This window comes from Orycteropus afer, unplaced genomic scaffold, assembly GCF_000298275.1.
Source record: "Orycteropus afer afer isolate SDZICR_OR568_19922 unplaced genomic scaffold, OryAfe1.0 scaffold00242, whole genome shotgun sequence".
In the NCBI taxonomy this organism is placed as follows: Eukaryota; Metazoa; Chordata; class Mammalia; order Tubulidentata; family Orycteropodidae; genus Orycteropus; species Orycteropus afer.
The window spans coordinates 1,268,169-1,285,043 of NW_006921829.1; the positions used below are offsets into that span (position 1 = coordinate 1,268,169).

The 16,875-nt window shown below is 39.2% G+C and overlaps 1 protein-coding gene across 1 annotated transcript in view; it reads left to right on the plus strand.

The window, feature by feature from the left end:
- The window catches only part of MAST4 (microtubule associated serine/threonine kinase family member 4), a 202,722-nt gene that overhangs the window by 101,932 nt on the left and 83,915 nt on the right, over window positions 1-16,875 (plus strand). Inside the window, exons 3-4 of the mRNA XM_042782093.1 lie at window positions 7,489-7,558; window positions 11,580-11,658. Of these exons, the coding sequence (XP_042638027.1) occupies window positions 7,489-7,558; window positions 11,580-11,658 (149 nt within the window). The remainder of the gene's footprint in view (window positions 1-7,488; window positions 7,559-11,579; window positions 11,659-16,875) is intronic.

Below are 16,875 nucleotides of genomic sequence, written 5' to 3' on the forward strand. Positions count from 1 at the left end.
GCAATCTACTTCCGTAGTGATACTGCCTTGGAAACCCAAGGAGGGGTCGCTATGAGTCGGGGCCGACTCAACGGCACATAACAACAACAACAACAGTTAAATAATATAAATATTACCTATGAAAACCACATCTGAACATAATATCTTGTATGATTATATATAATGTGGGGTATGAGAACACTGAAATATATTTGAAATCATTTGCCATTGAGCTTTCATTAAAAAAAAAAAAAAAATGACTATCAAGTCAATCCTGACTCATAATAAAAGCACCTGAAGACTACCTGAGTGTTTACATTTTGCTATTGATTCTCTCAGAATCCCAAACTATATCCTCCCTCACTCTACCCATGTCAGTTAATGCCACCAAATGCCCAAGTGCTCAGTTCTGAAGTCTAAGAGTCATCTTTGTGTCCTCCCTTTCCAACATCATTCCACCCAGTCCAGTCTGTGAGAAAATCATGTTGGTTCTGTTGCCAAAACACACTTCAGATCTGCAAACACCCTATCCAAACCACCGTGGCCTCTTACCTTGCCTGTGCTGGTAATCTCCTAACTGACCTCCCTGCTTCCATCCTTGCCTGCCAGTAGTCCATTGGCCACAGACCAGCTAGAGGCATCTATCTCAAAATGTAAATCAGATCATATCATTCCTCTCTATATAAACCAAAAAAAAAACAATAACTCACTGCCATCAAGTCAGTTCTGACTCATAGCGATCTTTCCTTGGGTTTCTGAGGCAGTATTTCTACAGAAGTAGGTTGCCCAGTCTTTCTTTCCAAGGAGTGGCTGGTGGGTTAGAACTGCAAGCCTTCTGTTAGCAGTCAAATGCCTCTACATGAAGCTCAATAAATATTTTTTGAATGAATCAGCCAATCAAGCAGAGATGACAGTGAGTGGTGGTGCTCACTGTTTTGTTTGTTTATTCATCTACTTGTGGAAGGATCGATACTGCAGGAAAGGGGAAAACTTCTGAAAGAGCTTCCAAGAGCTCAGATTATAATAAAGCCTCAAGTCATTGTGCGAAATGCTCTTTACGTTGAAAACCCAAGCATATAAGTCTGCTTCTACTCAGGGCTTCCCTGTGAGCACATCCTAGCTTAGCCAGGCACAGTGCCACTGAAGGCCAACCAAGGTTTTTCCTTGGCCACTTAGAGTCTTAACAGCTGCACAGGCTTAATTAATATTCCACAGTTATACCTGGAGAGGGGCCAGTTTGCAAGACAGGTGTCTGAAGGAAAGTGAGATTTTTGACTCTTCCCATGTCACTTGCTTGGATCCAGTGGGATAGACTTAAACTTCTATGGTGACTTGAACTATTATTTTACAATATTCGCTCAGCTGGAATCTTGCCTAACTATTTGAATGCCCAGTTGATCTGGTGGCATTCATCTTGCAAAGAGATTTTAGATCTGAGTCTGCAAAATTCTGTCCGAAGATTTGTAAGCAGTACCTATGCGTTGCCAAGAATCTCCTACAAAGTGAGAAGAAACACAGCGTTGATTGTTACGGTGTGAAATGTCACAACTCATTTAAGGGATCATAAAGTAGTGACAACAAGGATTCAAATGGGGGCTTACTCTTTGATCCACCAGGAGTTTCAAATGGCAATTATCATTAATTCTTGTATTCCCTCAGTCCTGATGGAAAATCAGAGCCTCAGAAGCTATCATTTTGTGAACAGATAGCTATTAAAAGCACATTAATAATCTATAGTAAGCATAACATATGCCTTTTAAAAAGATTTGCAGCTTGCTTCTCTATGGTGAAGACACAGGACTTCTCCAACCTAATTACAAAGCAATCAAACAATTTAATTAATCTGGAAATCACTTCTTAACAATAACTGCCTCTAAAATGAGGCTCCCTGTGCGGTGCCATTAGGTGAAGTATTGTTTTGATACACTGCTTACATATTAGACATGCTGGTTCCCTGTGGATCATGGAGTTAATTACCTAGCTAATGCCTGACCACTGCTAAGGTTTACTTTTACCAGGTCAAAAGCATCACCTGTGAAACCAGCAGTCTATAAAGTGTCCTAGCACTCAAATAGATAGGAGCCAATGAATTCCCGGGAGCAGCAGGATTTGAGTTATAAGCAAGTGCTGCACATATGGGCAGAGAATTAACTGGCACCAGTTTTCATTTGAGAGTCTCTCAGGTATTGCTTTGCAGATGGGTGGATGAATCAGAGAGCAGTGCTGTGAGGAGCGAAGGTCATGCGTAGGACTCTGATTTCAACCTATCTTGCTTTCTAATCCTGTGTGTGTATGCAGCGCCACCAAACTGGCCCCAACTCCTCATCTTTGAGTTAAAACTGTGTAAGATGTGCTTTCTAATTTGGTCTGTTCCAAATTAGCAGTATTTTGGTCACTGTATAACAAAATTGGGTTGCTAAGTCTTCAGAGACCAAATTGATAGTATACTCTGGTGGCATAGTACCTAAGGCACTAAGCTTCTGATCTGGTTCCTGCTCCTTCACGACTCATATACTGCTACCCAGAGGGCTGGTGGTTCAAACCCACCAGCCACTCCTCAGAAGGAAGGTTGGGCAATCTACTTCCATAGTGATACTGCCTCGGAAAACTCAAGGAGGGATCACTATGAGTCGGATCTGACTCAATGGCAAATAATAACAACAATTGATTTTTTTTTTTTTTTTTGAAATAAAAACAGACTGACTTCTACCTATCTAACGTGCTAATCTCATCATTTCTCCCTGAGGGAAGTTGAGGAATTTCCTTTCGATATTATAGGACACAGAAATCTACAGAGTGCTCCTCTAGCCTTTACTCTACTACCACTCCCAGGCCACTTTTCTCTCAAAATTGCCATGTCAGTGGGACAGTCATTCTTCCAGTGCTCTCACACAGGAAATTTGAGTCACTTTTAATCTCCATTTTTGCCTCACTTATTTCTAACCCATCACTGACTGGGCTTGGCTTGCTCTGCAAAATGCCATCAACTAGCCTTCCATGTCTAATCTGGTTCCTGCTCCTCCACCACTCCTGTACATTCATGTCAAATTGCCACCTCTATCATCTCTTCCTTGCTTCCGTTGTTGTCATTAGTTTCTGTTGAGTCAGTATTTAGATTCCCTTGCTTCTAAAAAATAACTCTTACTGACTCTCATGAAAAAACCAGTTGCTGTCTAGTCAGTCCACGATGTGGTTACCCCACGCATGTGAAAGTAAAACTGTGCTCCATAGGGTTTTCAGTGGCAGATTTTTTGGAAGCAAATTGCCAAGGCTTTCTTCCGAGTGATCTCTGGGTAGGCTGGAACCGCCAACCTTTCAGTTAACAGCCAAGAACATTAGCAATTGCACCACCAAGGGACTCCAAAGCCTCCTACTAGTTACTTTCAGCAGTTGTTGTTGTTGTTGTTGTTATGTGCCGTCGAGTCAGACCTGACTCATAGCGACCCCTCCTTGGGTTTCCGAGGCAGTATCACTACGGAAGTAGGATTGCCCAACCTTCCTTCCGAGGAGTGGCTAGTGGGTTTGAACCGCCAGCCGTCTGGTTAGCAGTCAAGTGCCTTAGCCACTATGCTACCAGAGCTCCCAGCAGTATGAGTACATAATTCATAGCTCGTTGGCTTTACCAGTCCAGATTCCCTGCTGTCAAGAGAGCTTGTTCTCCACATCATTGTCCTGCTATGAATGTGTTATTTTTGACCTCATTCCTGATGTCCCCTTCCATTGCTCCCTTAATCTATAAAGCTTGCCATACTGCCTACCAATTAAGCTGAAGTCTCTTGTCCTTAAGGATTTATTAGGTACTCAAGCCCTCATAACCCTCATTTTGTCTTATGTCTCATGACACTTAGAGCCTTTATAATAATTCATTTTGGTGCTACATGATAGTGTTTTTTGCCTTACAATTTAGCTTTTCAGTCTGACATGAACCGTCAGAAAGAGCTGCAGTTAGTAAGATAATAGAGATGGCTCTGTAGTCTTGAAGTTGAAGATGTGGGGATTTGGCTTGGTTTTACCACAGAGAAATAATAGGTAAGAAGAAAATGAGGAACATTTTCAATTGATGGACCTGGAAAGGCAGTCCAGGGGGGAAAGCAAAACCCAAAGATGAAAATGGTTTGTGACAACTTTGAATGTGTTTGTTTAAGACTAGAGTTAAATTGACCCCACCTGTGTAACTATCGCTGCCCATTCATCCACAGGTGATAGGGTCACAATTGTAAGGTGTTATGGATTCCTGGGACCTCTCAGTAAATCTCAAAAAATGAAAAGGATTTTGAGTTAGTTTCTGTGTCTCCCTTCTTCAGATTGATTGATTTCTTTCTTTCTTTCTTTCTTTATATATATATATATATATATATATATATATATATATGTTGTTGTTGTTGTTGTTATGTGCCGTCGAGTCAGCCCTGACTCATAGCGACCCCTCCTTGGGTTTCCGAGGCAGTATCACTACGGAAGTAGGATTGCCCAACCTTCCTTCCGAGGAGTGGCTATATATATATATTTAAATCATTTATATATGTATATATGATTTCCCTAATTATTGAGTTGATATCATTAAAATCTCCACATATAGTATTCACCTACAAAGAACATTGGGTTTAGAATTTGGTACTAAGTTTCAAGGAGCTCTGGTGGCACAGTGGTTAATGGATTCAGCTGCTAACTAAAAGGGCAGCAGTTTGAACCCACTAGCCTCTCCATCGGAGAAAGATGAGACAGTTTGCTTCTGTAAAGATTTATAGCCTGGGAAACCCTATGGGGCAGTTCTACTCTGTCCTATAGTGTTGCTATGGGTCAGAACTGACTGAGTGGCAGTTGTTTTGTTTGTTTGACTGAGTTTCATTGGACTTAATATTTTAAGTGGGTAGGGTATCAGTGACTGTTCTCAAAATGCCTTGACTTCAAGCAATCTGTTGTTTTGCTGTTCCTAATAATTTGCTGGTAGTTTGCTCTATATGGAATGTGAGCAAAGTGAACATTTTGCCCAAAATTAAAAAAAAAAAAAATCTATACCAAGATTCTGGCATTATATTATTCCTTTTAGGAAACAAAGTGTTTAGCAAAAATCTTGAAATTCTCAAGAAAAAATGAAAGATGAGGAGTAATGTACAAGCTATGGTGGAGGGTCTGAGATGAAGCCTGTGGAGAGAAGTTGAAAGAACTTCATTTAACCATGTAGATAAATGGATACAAAGAGTCAGATTTGCTGGGTGGCAAAAGCAGAATGGGTTTCTCCAGGGGCCGAGGAACAACAGATGCAAAAGCATGATAAATTTCATTGCAGCAGGGGGAAAAATGTTTCTGGATCCTGTATCCATAAAGAAATGGACTTCTCAGCGCTTCTCAGTTAAATGGCTTTGATTGTGCTGTCTGTCATAAAGTTAATGGCATCTGTTGAAGACATCACTATAAAATTTGCAACCTTAAGTTAATTGAAAATTTTCAGTAGAATTGTAGCCATTGTGGAAGTCCTCAAGGTAATAGTAAACTTATCCTTCTTGATGTGTTAGTCTGTTCATTTTGCACACAGGTGATAAATTGTTTACCTTTATGGCCAGGTTCTGACTTTAAACTGAAGACTTGCATTCCTTATACCTAATTACAGCTGTCACTTTCATTACAAACCAGTAAATGTGGCAACCAGCTTGCTGTTAAGGACTGGACATACCTTCCTGATTTATTTTTCCATTTTTCAAGAACACACAGGATCAGTTTGCCTTCTTCCCCCTTTTCCTTACTTAAACCACTTACAGCCCCCTCATGTCCTCAGACAATTCAGCCAATCTAATTAAACATGCAAAGGAAAAGCAAGGTGGTCTGGAGAGTCCTGAACTTCCCCTCACCAGCTGCCTGCCAGACTTTCTCAATGATCAGCAGCAGGTTAAGTGGTTTAATCGAGAAAGTAACAAGGCCCCTGAGGAGCTGCCCTCCTTGCAACGAGCGGTCACTGCCCATAGGCCACAGAAAGAGACTACTTTCTGAGCCACGGTTTGACTGGGGCATAGGGAAAACGTGCTCTGCCAGCCTTTGTGTGACAGTGGCTTTTATAGGCTGCCTGGACAGTCACAGTCCAACTGCTTAGGAGCAGAGGGATTGTTGAAGAATGAACAAGGGTAGTTCTCGGATGACATTGAGATGGATTTGTGTCATCCTACAAAGGTGCCCTAACTGCTTTGGTCTCCCCAGTATTTTATGAACAGTTCTGGCACATCTACCAATAAAGTATGCACTTTGGAGTATTTTCATTGTTGTTAGCCGTCAAGTTGGCTCTGAGTCATAGTGACCGTATGTGTACAGAGAAGACTTCCCTGTTCTGTGCCACCCTCACAATCCTTGCTGTGCTTGAGCCCATTGTTGCAGCCACTGTGTCTCAATCCATCTCATCAAGGGTCTTCCCTTTCTTCGCTGACCCTCTACCTTACCAAGCATGATACCCTTCTCCAGGGAATGGTCCCTTCTGTCAACATGACCAAAGTAGATGGTAGGTGAGACGAAGTCTGGCCATTCTCGCTTCCAAAAAGCATTCTGGCTGCACTTCTTCCAGGACAGATTTGTTCTTTCTTCTGCCAGTCCGTGGTATTTTCAGTGCTTTGGAATAGGAATATTTTATTTTTGACACCTCAGACTTCTATTCACATGCCCTAAATTGAAAAATACTAAGTCCCATCCCATATATATATATATATATATATTTGTTGTTGTTGTTATGTGCCGTCGAGTCGGACCCAACTCATAGCGACCCCTCCTTGGGTTTCTAAGGCAGTATCACTACGGAAGTAGATTGCCCCATCTTCCTTCCGAGAAGTGGCTGGTGGGTTTGAACCGCCAGCCTTCTGGTTAGCAGTCGAGTGCCTTAGGCACTAGGCTACCAGAGCTCCATGTTGTTGTTGTTGTTATTTGCCATCGAGTTGGCCCCGACTCATAGCGACCCCTCCTTGGGTTTCCGAGGCAGTATCACTACGGAAGTAGGATTGCCCAACCTTCCTTCCGAGGAGTGGCTGGTGGGTTTGAACCGCCAGCCTTCTGGTTAGCAGTCAAGTGCTTTAGCCACTATGCTACCAGAGCTCCTTCAGAGCTCCATACATTTGTATATTCTTTATTCTATAAATAATAATGTGAATAATGAAGCAGCCGTCAAGTTGTTTTTCCAACTCATAGTGACCCCTCCTTGGATTTCCTAGGTGGTATCTCTGCAGAATTAGACTGCCCAACCTTCCTTACATTCTTTATTCTATAGAACTGAAATATTTGGAGTAATAAATATATGGAGAACTGCTGGTTGGTGGTAGATGTGAATGGGTTATCATATATCCTGTGCACTTGGAAAGCTATGCTGGAACTCAAGAATGCCAGAACCTCATTCTAGATAAAACTGAAACATTGGGAGAGAGCATGTTATGGAAGTGTAAAGAAACTTATTACTAAGGAAACAAAGATTCTGGAAATGGATAATGATACAAAAATATAATCATGTTATAATTTTTTTCCTCTTTCTTTCTGCAGGAAATAGTCCTCAAGATAGTCCAAGGAATTTCTCCCCCAGTGCCTCAGCCCATTTTTCATTTGCACGGAGGTAAGAGCTTCTTGTGGAAGGAGTGTAAAGTGTTATATAGAGTCTCCGGCCTCCTTCTGCTTTATGAGGTCTTGCTCATAATCACATTTGGCCTATAATATGCATGTGGTACTGTGCTCCCACCATGTTGCTGTTAAATGCCGTTGAGTTGGTTCTGGTTCATAGCAACCCTCTATACAACAAAACAAAAAAAACTGCCTGGTTCTACGCTGTCCTTACAATGGTTGCTGTGTTTGAACCCATTGTTGCAGCCACTGCGTCAGTCCACCAGGGAAGGACAATTAAGATATCATCTCTGAGGAACTTACTGAGAGGCCCACACCCTGCTTTTCCCCCAATTCCAACTTTTATTCTTTTAGTTATTCAAGCACTCTAAAGAAAATGTGAGAATTAACTATTCCTGCAAAACTAATATTCATCCAATGAATATTAAATTCACAATGTCATTGCTATTCCAGGTGGGAAAAAAAATTATAAAAATTGATAAACAGGAGCTCACCATAGTCTTTGAAATGCAATTTAAAAAAAAAAAAAAGATGCATTTAATTACTTTTAAGTAATAAGAAAAATGCAAATCTCATTACAGCATGCATTTACATATGACAGAAATCACAGTCTCTTAATCCTGCCAGATTTATAGAAATGAAGAGACTCTAATAATTAAGTGGGTGATTGGAGGACAGATGAATCTGGTTTCTGTGCTATAAAAATACACAAACCCCCAGGCATGTTAATTTTTAACAAATAAACCATAAACCGTGACAGAAGATTATCACAGGAGACCTCTAGTTCATTTTGCATGAATTTCCTGATGGAACTCCCTCCGCACTCTTCAAAAAATACTAATTTCGATTAGGGCAGGAGTGATCCTCTCTTTAAACTTTCACTCAACTAGGTAGAACCCAGTGTTAGTTATGGAAACTCAAATTGATATGCTTTTATTTGATGTCAGAGGTCTTTCTCTTCTTCTTCAGAGTTGATTTGCATTCAGGAAGCGTGGAGATTCCACCCATTCCGTTGCATTTGGTGTGTGTCTCTGAGCCTTTAAGAAGTTGCAACTTCCACATTCCATTATTGTGTGACTTTGGTTCAATAAGGAGCTCTGGTAGCATAGTGCCTAAGGCACTATGGTAACCAGAAGGCTGACAGTTCAAATTGATGGCAAGGAAGTATTGCTGTTTTTAAAATTATCCTTGGGGAGGGAAAGGTCAGGCTTATTAATCTTTACTGATCTTACTTGACCCATGTGATGGTACTACTCCAGTGGACATCTCAGAGCCTGTGATAGTCTATTTACAGATTGGAAAGTACAATGGCGCACACTTGCTGTCTGTGTTTTCTAATCCACATTTTTAGGGTAAAATTATCAAGTTAATTTGTTAATATTGAGTTAAAGTGAAAGGATGGAAATGAGCATAACAGGCAAGTAGACATTTTTTTTTTTTTTCTGGAGCAAGGAAACGTGTTCTCAGTGCTGATTGTAATGCTGAGTTACAACTCATCTGATGGTAGAGTTAATATTTTTTCATTAGTTGTAATTCATAATAGCCAAGTTGATATTGGAATGTTTTATTCTTTATTTGTTGTAGACCCTATTAATCTTTGTATTTTTGTAAGTAGTATTGCAGTGACATTTCACACCAATCCTTTGTGTCCTGTGCTCCCATCAGATGTTTTTTTTCCTTCTTTTTAATTTAACATAACCTTAAGGTTTCCATCTCCAAGGAAAAGTTTCTTCTCAGAAAAGCCTTGTTGCTTTGGCAAGAATGTAGTCTTTTCTTCAGATGACATTTTATTGGTTGCTACTGGAAAGAAAAGAAAACATCATTAGTACGATCCAAATTGCACTTGTGTGATACCTGTCTTGAAAAAAGGGCATGCTCTCTCTTAAGTGCTGTGTATAGCATATGTAGTCAGTTATGGTGTGCAGTTGTCATGGTGATGCAAATGCAATGGTCCTTTGTGCTCCATTTGAGTAAATGGACTAGGACAACTTAGGTAACTTTATGAGACATAGATTATTTCTGGTTCATGCTTGCACAGAATACTGAGAACGCTCTTGTTTAAACATCTTTCTAGTTGTGTGTTTTTCAGAGTAAGCAAATGCAATTTATGCTTCAGAACTAATAAGAACATGTCTCCTCTTGGAATTGTTCACTCATCTGAAGTATGTTCAATGATACCTGAGGGAAAGGAGAGTTAATGAAACACAAAACAAAATCATGGTGGGGAAAATTGTGTCCCTCACTCTTTCCAGAGACTAGTTTATGATAATTGCTATTAAATGGACTGAATAATTCTTTTAAAATCATACACTTTTCTTACTTTTTAAAATTGTTTTAAATATAAAATCAAAAAATTATTTTATGTATTGAATAAGTAGCCAAATAAATTACAAACAACTTGTGTCCATTTAATGTTATTTTTTTTCTTAAATTTCTAACTAGGATTTTAATTGTTTAAAGCCCTTTTTAAAGAACATATAAATTAATTCTCATGGTTCCTTTTTACTGCTGTATTTACATACATCTTATTTTGCTTCTGTTTTTAAACATACTTGATTCAATTGTACTCCAATCATGGCACAGAAATGACAGGTAAATTTTACTAAAATCTTAACATTGTAATGATTCTGTGATTGTCCATTTGAATTTCTCCATTTTGTCTTTGTGGGCCATTCACATTTATTGGAGCCAACAACCATTGTAGCTTTTAACTATATTTCCCTTAAATGTATATTTAGGCTAAAATGTCAGGGTTTTATTGTTTGTTTGTTTGTTTAAAATATGGACCTCTGATTGTAATGTTTCTCAAACTCAAGGCTAATGTTGTTCAGTTCACTGATTTTAACTTACTGTGAATGTGCGTGTGATAAATTTTGTCCACTCTTGTCTCTCACTTGGTAAATTATCATGAATTACAAAAGAAAAATCTACTTTTGTTGTTGCATCTAAGAATGTAACCTAACTCTTTATAAAGTGTGTTTTTCCTGTTTTGTCCCTTGGCAAATTTATGTATGTGTTTTCACAGTGTCATATAATTGTTAAGGTATAGTCTTTCTTGATGTTGCTAGTAAAGAAATTCTTCTGGAATACTAGAAATTTTGCTTTTGTTGTCCCCTTGTTTTAGCAACAGTATTATCTTTACTAATGCATTCATTGCCTCCTCTGAGACTCTTGCAATAACCAAAATTCATAACCAGAGTTCATCTCAGCAGCTCCATTTGAAAATGAAAACCGGTCTCTTCAAGACTCCTGACACTGCCTCTGAGACAGAGCAGACAACTCCCCTCTTTGGGTTAGGGTCTATCACTAGAGGGGAATTTTTTTTCTGTTCCCACTGGCACTGGCCAGAGCTGGGCTGCAAGCTCATAAGCTCAGCAAGAGGCTTTTGCTGTGGCTCTTTGTGAAGCCCAGCCAACTCGGAAGGCAGTAACTCCTAAGGGATTCTGAGCATAAGGCCAGTCACTTTTTTAGTGCAAAAGCTATCTGCCACTTGGGCTTGAGCCCATCATGAGTCCGTTGATCCCTTCATCCCTAGATATGATGAGTAGAACTGTTTCTTTGAAAATAATAAGCACAAAGTCTTGAGGATGCACTGGAAGTCCCCATAGGCTCCTGTACCATACTGTAATCCAGGTCCTTCCCAAGAACATGGGCCCAGGGTATCAGTTTCCAGCTGAGAGTGTTTTTCTTCCTCCCTTTCTGTTTTTATTCATTTGAATCTGCTGAGTCTGACGGTTGTAATTATCCCTGGTATTCATTTTATCAAAGTGTATTAGTGAGAGATCAATAATATGGATCAACCCATTCACTTTCTACTTGTTTGGGTGTATTGATTCAGTTTAAATAAAAGTCAACCTGCTGTATAATGTTTGTTTACCCTGGCCATTGCTGAGCATTCCCACATCGTCACAGACTATGTTTGTGCCATTTGTTTGACTAAAAATACCCGCTTTCCCTGGGGTTCCCATGTAACACTACTCTAGTGCTGGCCTGAGCTAAACTCACTTTCTCAATAGGACTGATGGACGCCGCTGGTCACTGGCATCTCTCCCCTCCTCTGGCTATGGGACAAACACACCCAGCTCCACGGTTTCTGTAAGTGCCTTTTTCTCCTCTCCCTCACCACCACAGAGGTATCACACAGACAAGGATTTTTCCTGGGTGTTTCCTGGTAGGAAAGAGAAGATAAATTCTGCATGTCTGCCACTCCAAATAGGTTACATATCAACTGATGTGCTGACAAACATAAAAAGGACATACTTTCGCTGCAAGCTTTTACACTGTGGTGCATAAATTGAGTAAGTCTCCCGAATTGCAAGTTTGGAGGAGATCGGGAGGAGATTGGGAGCTTTTGCTTTAATACCATTTTGTATAGTTTTGGGAAGAAACGCAGTCTGGTTTTACTGCTTTGGTTCCATGCCAGTAATATCAGTGCTGAAATTGCCATTAAACTTTGATTGCCTGGGTCTTTTTTCTTGTGTGACTTAGATAGAGGGTGTTTTTTGTTGTTGTTGTTTGTTTGTTTGTTTGTTTTGTTTTCCTCCTTCAAAGGAAAAAAATGGTGAGACTTAAACTTATCTTACCTTCTAGGTAAGAACTTTCTATTAGGGGGAACATTAAAAGAACTACTCTTAGTAGAAAGTTAAGGTAAATGAAGAGACAAGATGAAACCATGAAAATAGGATACACGAAGAAGGATACTCTTGCCCCAAACTATAACATTCCAACAAGAGACTTGGCAATTACTGGAAACAACTCAGTTTAGATAAATACTTCATCAGTTTAAATTTGTGATGTTGTGAGCTCGCTGCCTCTGCAGAACTTTAGAAGGCACATTGTCATTTAAAAGGCCTGGTGTGCTGTGGGTGTTCTGGAAGTACTGGTGAGGTGGTCTGCATACTCTTTTTCCATGACAGGGACGTGAACTTGATGATTTTAGGGCCCCTTCTGATTCATTCCCCTCTCCATCTTGTCACAGTCTGTGTTTTATTGTATAGAGCTGCCCATCTATTGTATTTCCTAGCTCTGGTAGCATAGTGGCTAAGACACTTGCCTGCTAACCAGACGGCTGGTGGTTCAAACCCACCAGCCACTCCTCGGAAGGAAGGTTGGGCAATCCTACTTCCGTAGTGATACTGCCTCGGAAACCCAAGGAGGGGTTGCTATGAGTCGGGGCCGACTCGACGGCAAACAACAACAACAACAACAACAGCACTCAGCACTATGCCTAGCATGTCAATTCAGCCACTTACTGATACTTGAATGAAACTACATTTAAATAGATAAACTCTAATGCTACTGTTTTATATTGTGTGTTTCCAGAATTCCATGTGTAATATAGTCTGGGTTTTCTGAAGTACCCTTAAAACCTACTTGTTAAAATCTGTAGATTTATTTTTCACCATTACCTTATATTAAGATGAGGTCATTTATTTTCCTATCTATTATCCCATTTTGTCATGATTTGTAAATTTATTGTCCACTTATGTCATTTTTGAGAGACATCTCAACTACCTTGAGTGGTTTGAGTGGCACATTGGCCTCAAGTCTAGAAGATGTTTCAAAGTCCTGAATGACATCAGTTGAAAAACTTGTCATGAAATAATAATGACGTCTTCTTAAGTTATTGTAGCAGTAACCACCATTGATTTTTGGTCCATTTTTTAGATGTTGAAAATAATGGAAAACCTAGTGTGAGAAAAATGTTGAAATTGATTAACCAAAAAAAAAAAAAAAAAGGCTGAGTAATTTTCTAAGTTTTGAATACAGTTCTTCCTCAGACCCGTGGGTCTGTCTACATAGAATCAAGCAAAGAATAATCAGAATGGTTGGCTGTTTGTTTTGTGGCTTTCCATACATATTCTTATTTAATTCTCCTATGTCAAAATTTTGAATTCAGGTCTCCTGACTCTCTAGTCCTTTTATTTCTCCTGTGTCACCCTGCATTGCTCTTCAGTCAGTTGATCTTGGTTCAATATAGTTTTGATCAAGATCTCTCTTTTGTGAGAGAACTAGGGAAATTCAAGGATCTTTCTTCTTCCCATCTCTAGTAATTCATGCCATTTTTAAAAGCGAATCTATAAAGAAGGGGTGAGCATAAAATCAAACCACATTTGATACAAATACTTTTTGAAAATAATATTTTTTACACACACTTATCATGTGCCAGGGAGCTCTGGTGGCATAGTGCCTAAGGCATTTGACTGCTAACCAGAAGGCTGGTGATTCAAACCCACCAGCCACTCCTCGGAAGGAAGGTTGGGCAATCTACTTCCATAGTCATACCACCTCGGAAACCCAAGGAGGGGTCGCTATGAGTCAAATCGACTTGACGGCAGTAAGTGTGAGTGTGTATCACGTGTTAGGCATTAGTCTAACCACTTTAAATGTATCGACACATTTCATCCTGAAAGTATACCCTATAAGGTAGTTGCTATTGTTTTCCTCATTTTATGGATCAGAAATCTGAGGCGCAGAGATTTCATGGAGAGGGAGCTTGCCAACCTATTTGCTTTATTGATAAGAGTACAGTCAGTAGCCTAGACCTTGGCCTCTAGACTCTTTTTAAGGGATTTACATGTATTTTTTAAAAGAAAACTTGGAATTCAAAGACCTGACCTGGCTGTCTGGCATCATGGAATCATTGCTGCCCCTGGCTTCCAGATGTGCCTAAAAAGACTTCCCAAGATAATTTTTACTGCAACACGTATTCTGTGTTTTCTAACAGCTTTTGACCAGGGACAAGACAACTTTTGTCCTAAGTGTTTATTTTATTGAAGAATGTGGTATCAGATAAGTTAATTTCAATATTCCTTTTTATTTTTAATAGAATGAAAATTTTTAGCCTTCAAATAACCTTTGTTGTCTAAGATGTAAGGAACTATTTAGTTTGTGGACTGAAGATGCCATTACACAAAAGTTGTTATTGATTGTAGATAAAAGTGATGAGTGAAAACGAGAAAAGCTACTGCCCATTTTCTTCGGTTCCTTTGTCAAATACCAGAGCAAAAGTTGTACAGAACTGCTTAGTGGTTGTACTTTCTTTTTTCCCCCTTAAATATAATCTGAATCACTCTTAGATTCTCTTCTCATGAGGTTAATCATTTAGTCAATCAGAGATGCTTTAGTTATTTTTTAGAATAAAAATGTAAGATATGTACCAATAAAATTACAAGCACTTTAAAAATATAGTTTAAATTTCACACATAATTACATTGTTAGTTGAACCCCAGAACTGCTTGTGCTGAAATGTGAACATTATCAGGTCTTTATCCTTTGGATATTAAGGAAACTTCAGGATTGACAAGTGTTAAAAATGCAATATTCTGCTATTGGAAAGATTTGATCTTATGAAGTTAATTAGCTCTCCCATAGAATATTTAGTATTGCAACTTATTTTAACTTCAAATATTATACCTGAAATTAATTTGTGGAACTATTCTAAGATAATACCTATAATTTTAAGATCATAATTTTAATTTGAAAATAAGTTCCTGTGAAATTGCAACAGAACGAAGACATTCCCCCATATATTTTTGATCAGATCAGTTATTCTCTGCTGAGGGAAAGAATGGAAATAAGAATATAAATACCCATAAATGTGAGATATGAGTATAAAATCATATTATTTTTAATAAATAAATAGAAACTTCTGTATTCATATTAATACTATACTTTGCAAGATGGTTATTTTGAAAGACTAAAGAGACTAAATGTTTGTTTGAATGATATCATTACTCAGGACTTTTTTTTTCTTTTTGAACTCTTCTAAGTGCCTTGGGAATTGACAGCACAGGATCTTGTATAAATCTTCATTCTTCGGAAGTCAGTTTGAGTCACAGTGTAATCAAAAGCCATGTGCAAACTAGTTAGATAATGGGACTCTCTTGGAGAACATGTGAAAAAGATAAAGCTAAAGCCTGCCTCCACCCAGCCCCTTCCATTCTCTTTTTCCGCAAGAGAACCCCTCTCCTAATGGCTCTTGGTATTGTTCCCATGTAAGTTACAGGTCCATAATCTCTTATCTGAAACCCGTAAATCCAATTGTATTTTGAAATACATTTTAAGGTTTTAAAAAGGTAACCAGATTCCTATATTGGACATAACAGCCCAACAGCTACAGCTCACAGTCATATATATTAATATTTCTATAGCAAGCTGAATGCACAGTCACACTAAGTGCTGGTAGTGGTATTGATAGGTGCCATTGAGTCAGTTCCAACTCATAGTGAGCTTATGTACAGCAGAACAAAGCAATTGCCTTGCATCATCTTCACAATCATTGCTATGTTTGAGATCATCATTGTAGCTACTGTGCCAATCCATCTTGTTGAGGGTCTTCCTCTTGTTCACTGACCCTCTACCTTACCATGCATGAAGTCCTTCTCCATGGACTGCTCCCTCTTGATAACATGTCCAAAGCACATGAGGCACAAAGTCTTGCTTCTCGCTTCTAAGGAACATTCTGGCTGTACTTCTTCTGAGACAGATTTGTTCATTATTCTGGCAGTCCCTGGCATATTCAGTATTCTTTGCCAAAACCATAATTAAAGACATCAGTTCTTTGCTCTTCCTTATTCATTGCCCAGCTTTGGCATACATATGAAACAATTGAAAATAGCATGGCTTGGGGTTGCATGGGACATCAAGCTCAAGTGACATAACATACTACACAAAAACATTGTTCTGCATCCTAGTTTGTGAGTAGCACTTGGGGTCTTACAAGGTTGCAAGTGGCCATCTAGATAGAACAGTTAGTGTCTCCTTATCCAGAGCAAGGAAGAATGAAGAAAACCAAAATGCATGGGAACAATAGTCCAAGGGACCATGTGAACCTCAGTCTACATGAGCCTGAGACCAGAAGAACTAGATGGTGCCCAGCTATCACTATCAACCACTGGAAAAGGAATCAGTGCAAGAGATCCTGGGTAAAGTAGGAGAAGGATATAGAACAAAACTCAAAATCATAAAAAATACCAGGCTTACTGGTCTTTATAGAAACTGGTGAAACCCCCAAGACTGTGGCCCCTGGTTATCCTTTGGGCCTAGAACTGAAATCACTCCCATGGCTTCCAACCAGACAAGAGATAGGCATATAAGATGAACATTTACACTAGGTAGGTACACTCCTTAGAACAATCAACCCTGGGAGATCAGAATGACAGTATTTGCACAGGGAGATAGCTCATAAGGCAGGAGTGTATAGGAAAGAAGGACAGAAGAAAGGGGTGAGCACAGGGAGGAAGTGAGAAGAGAGCTATTACATTATGGGGATTGCATTCAATGTTATGAAACAGAGTATATATGAACTCC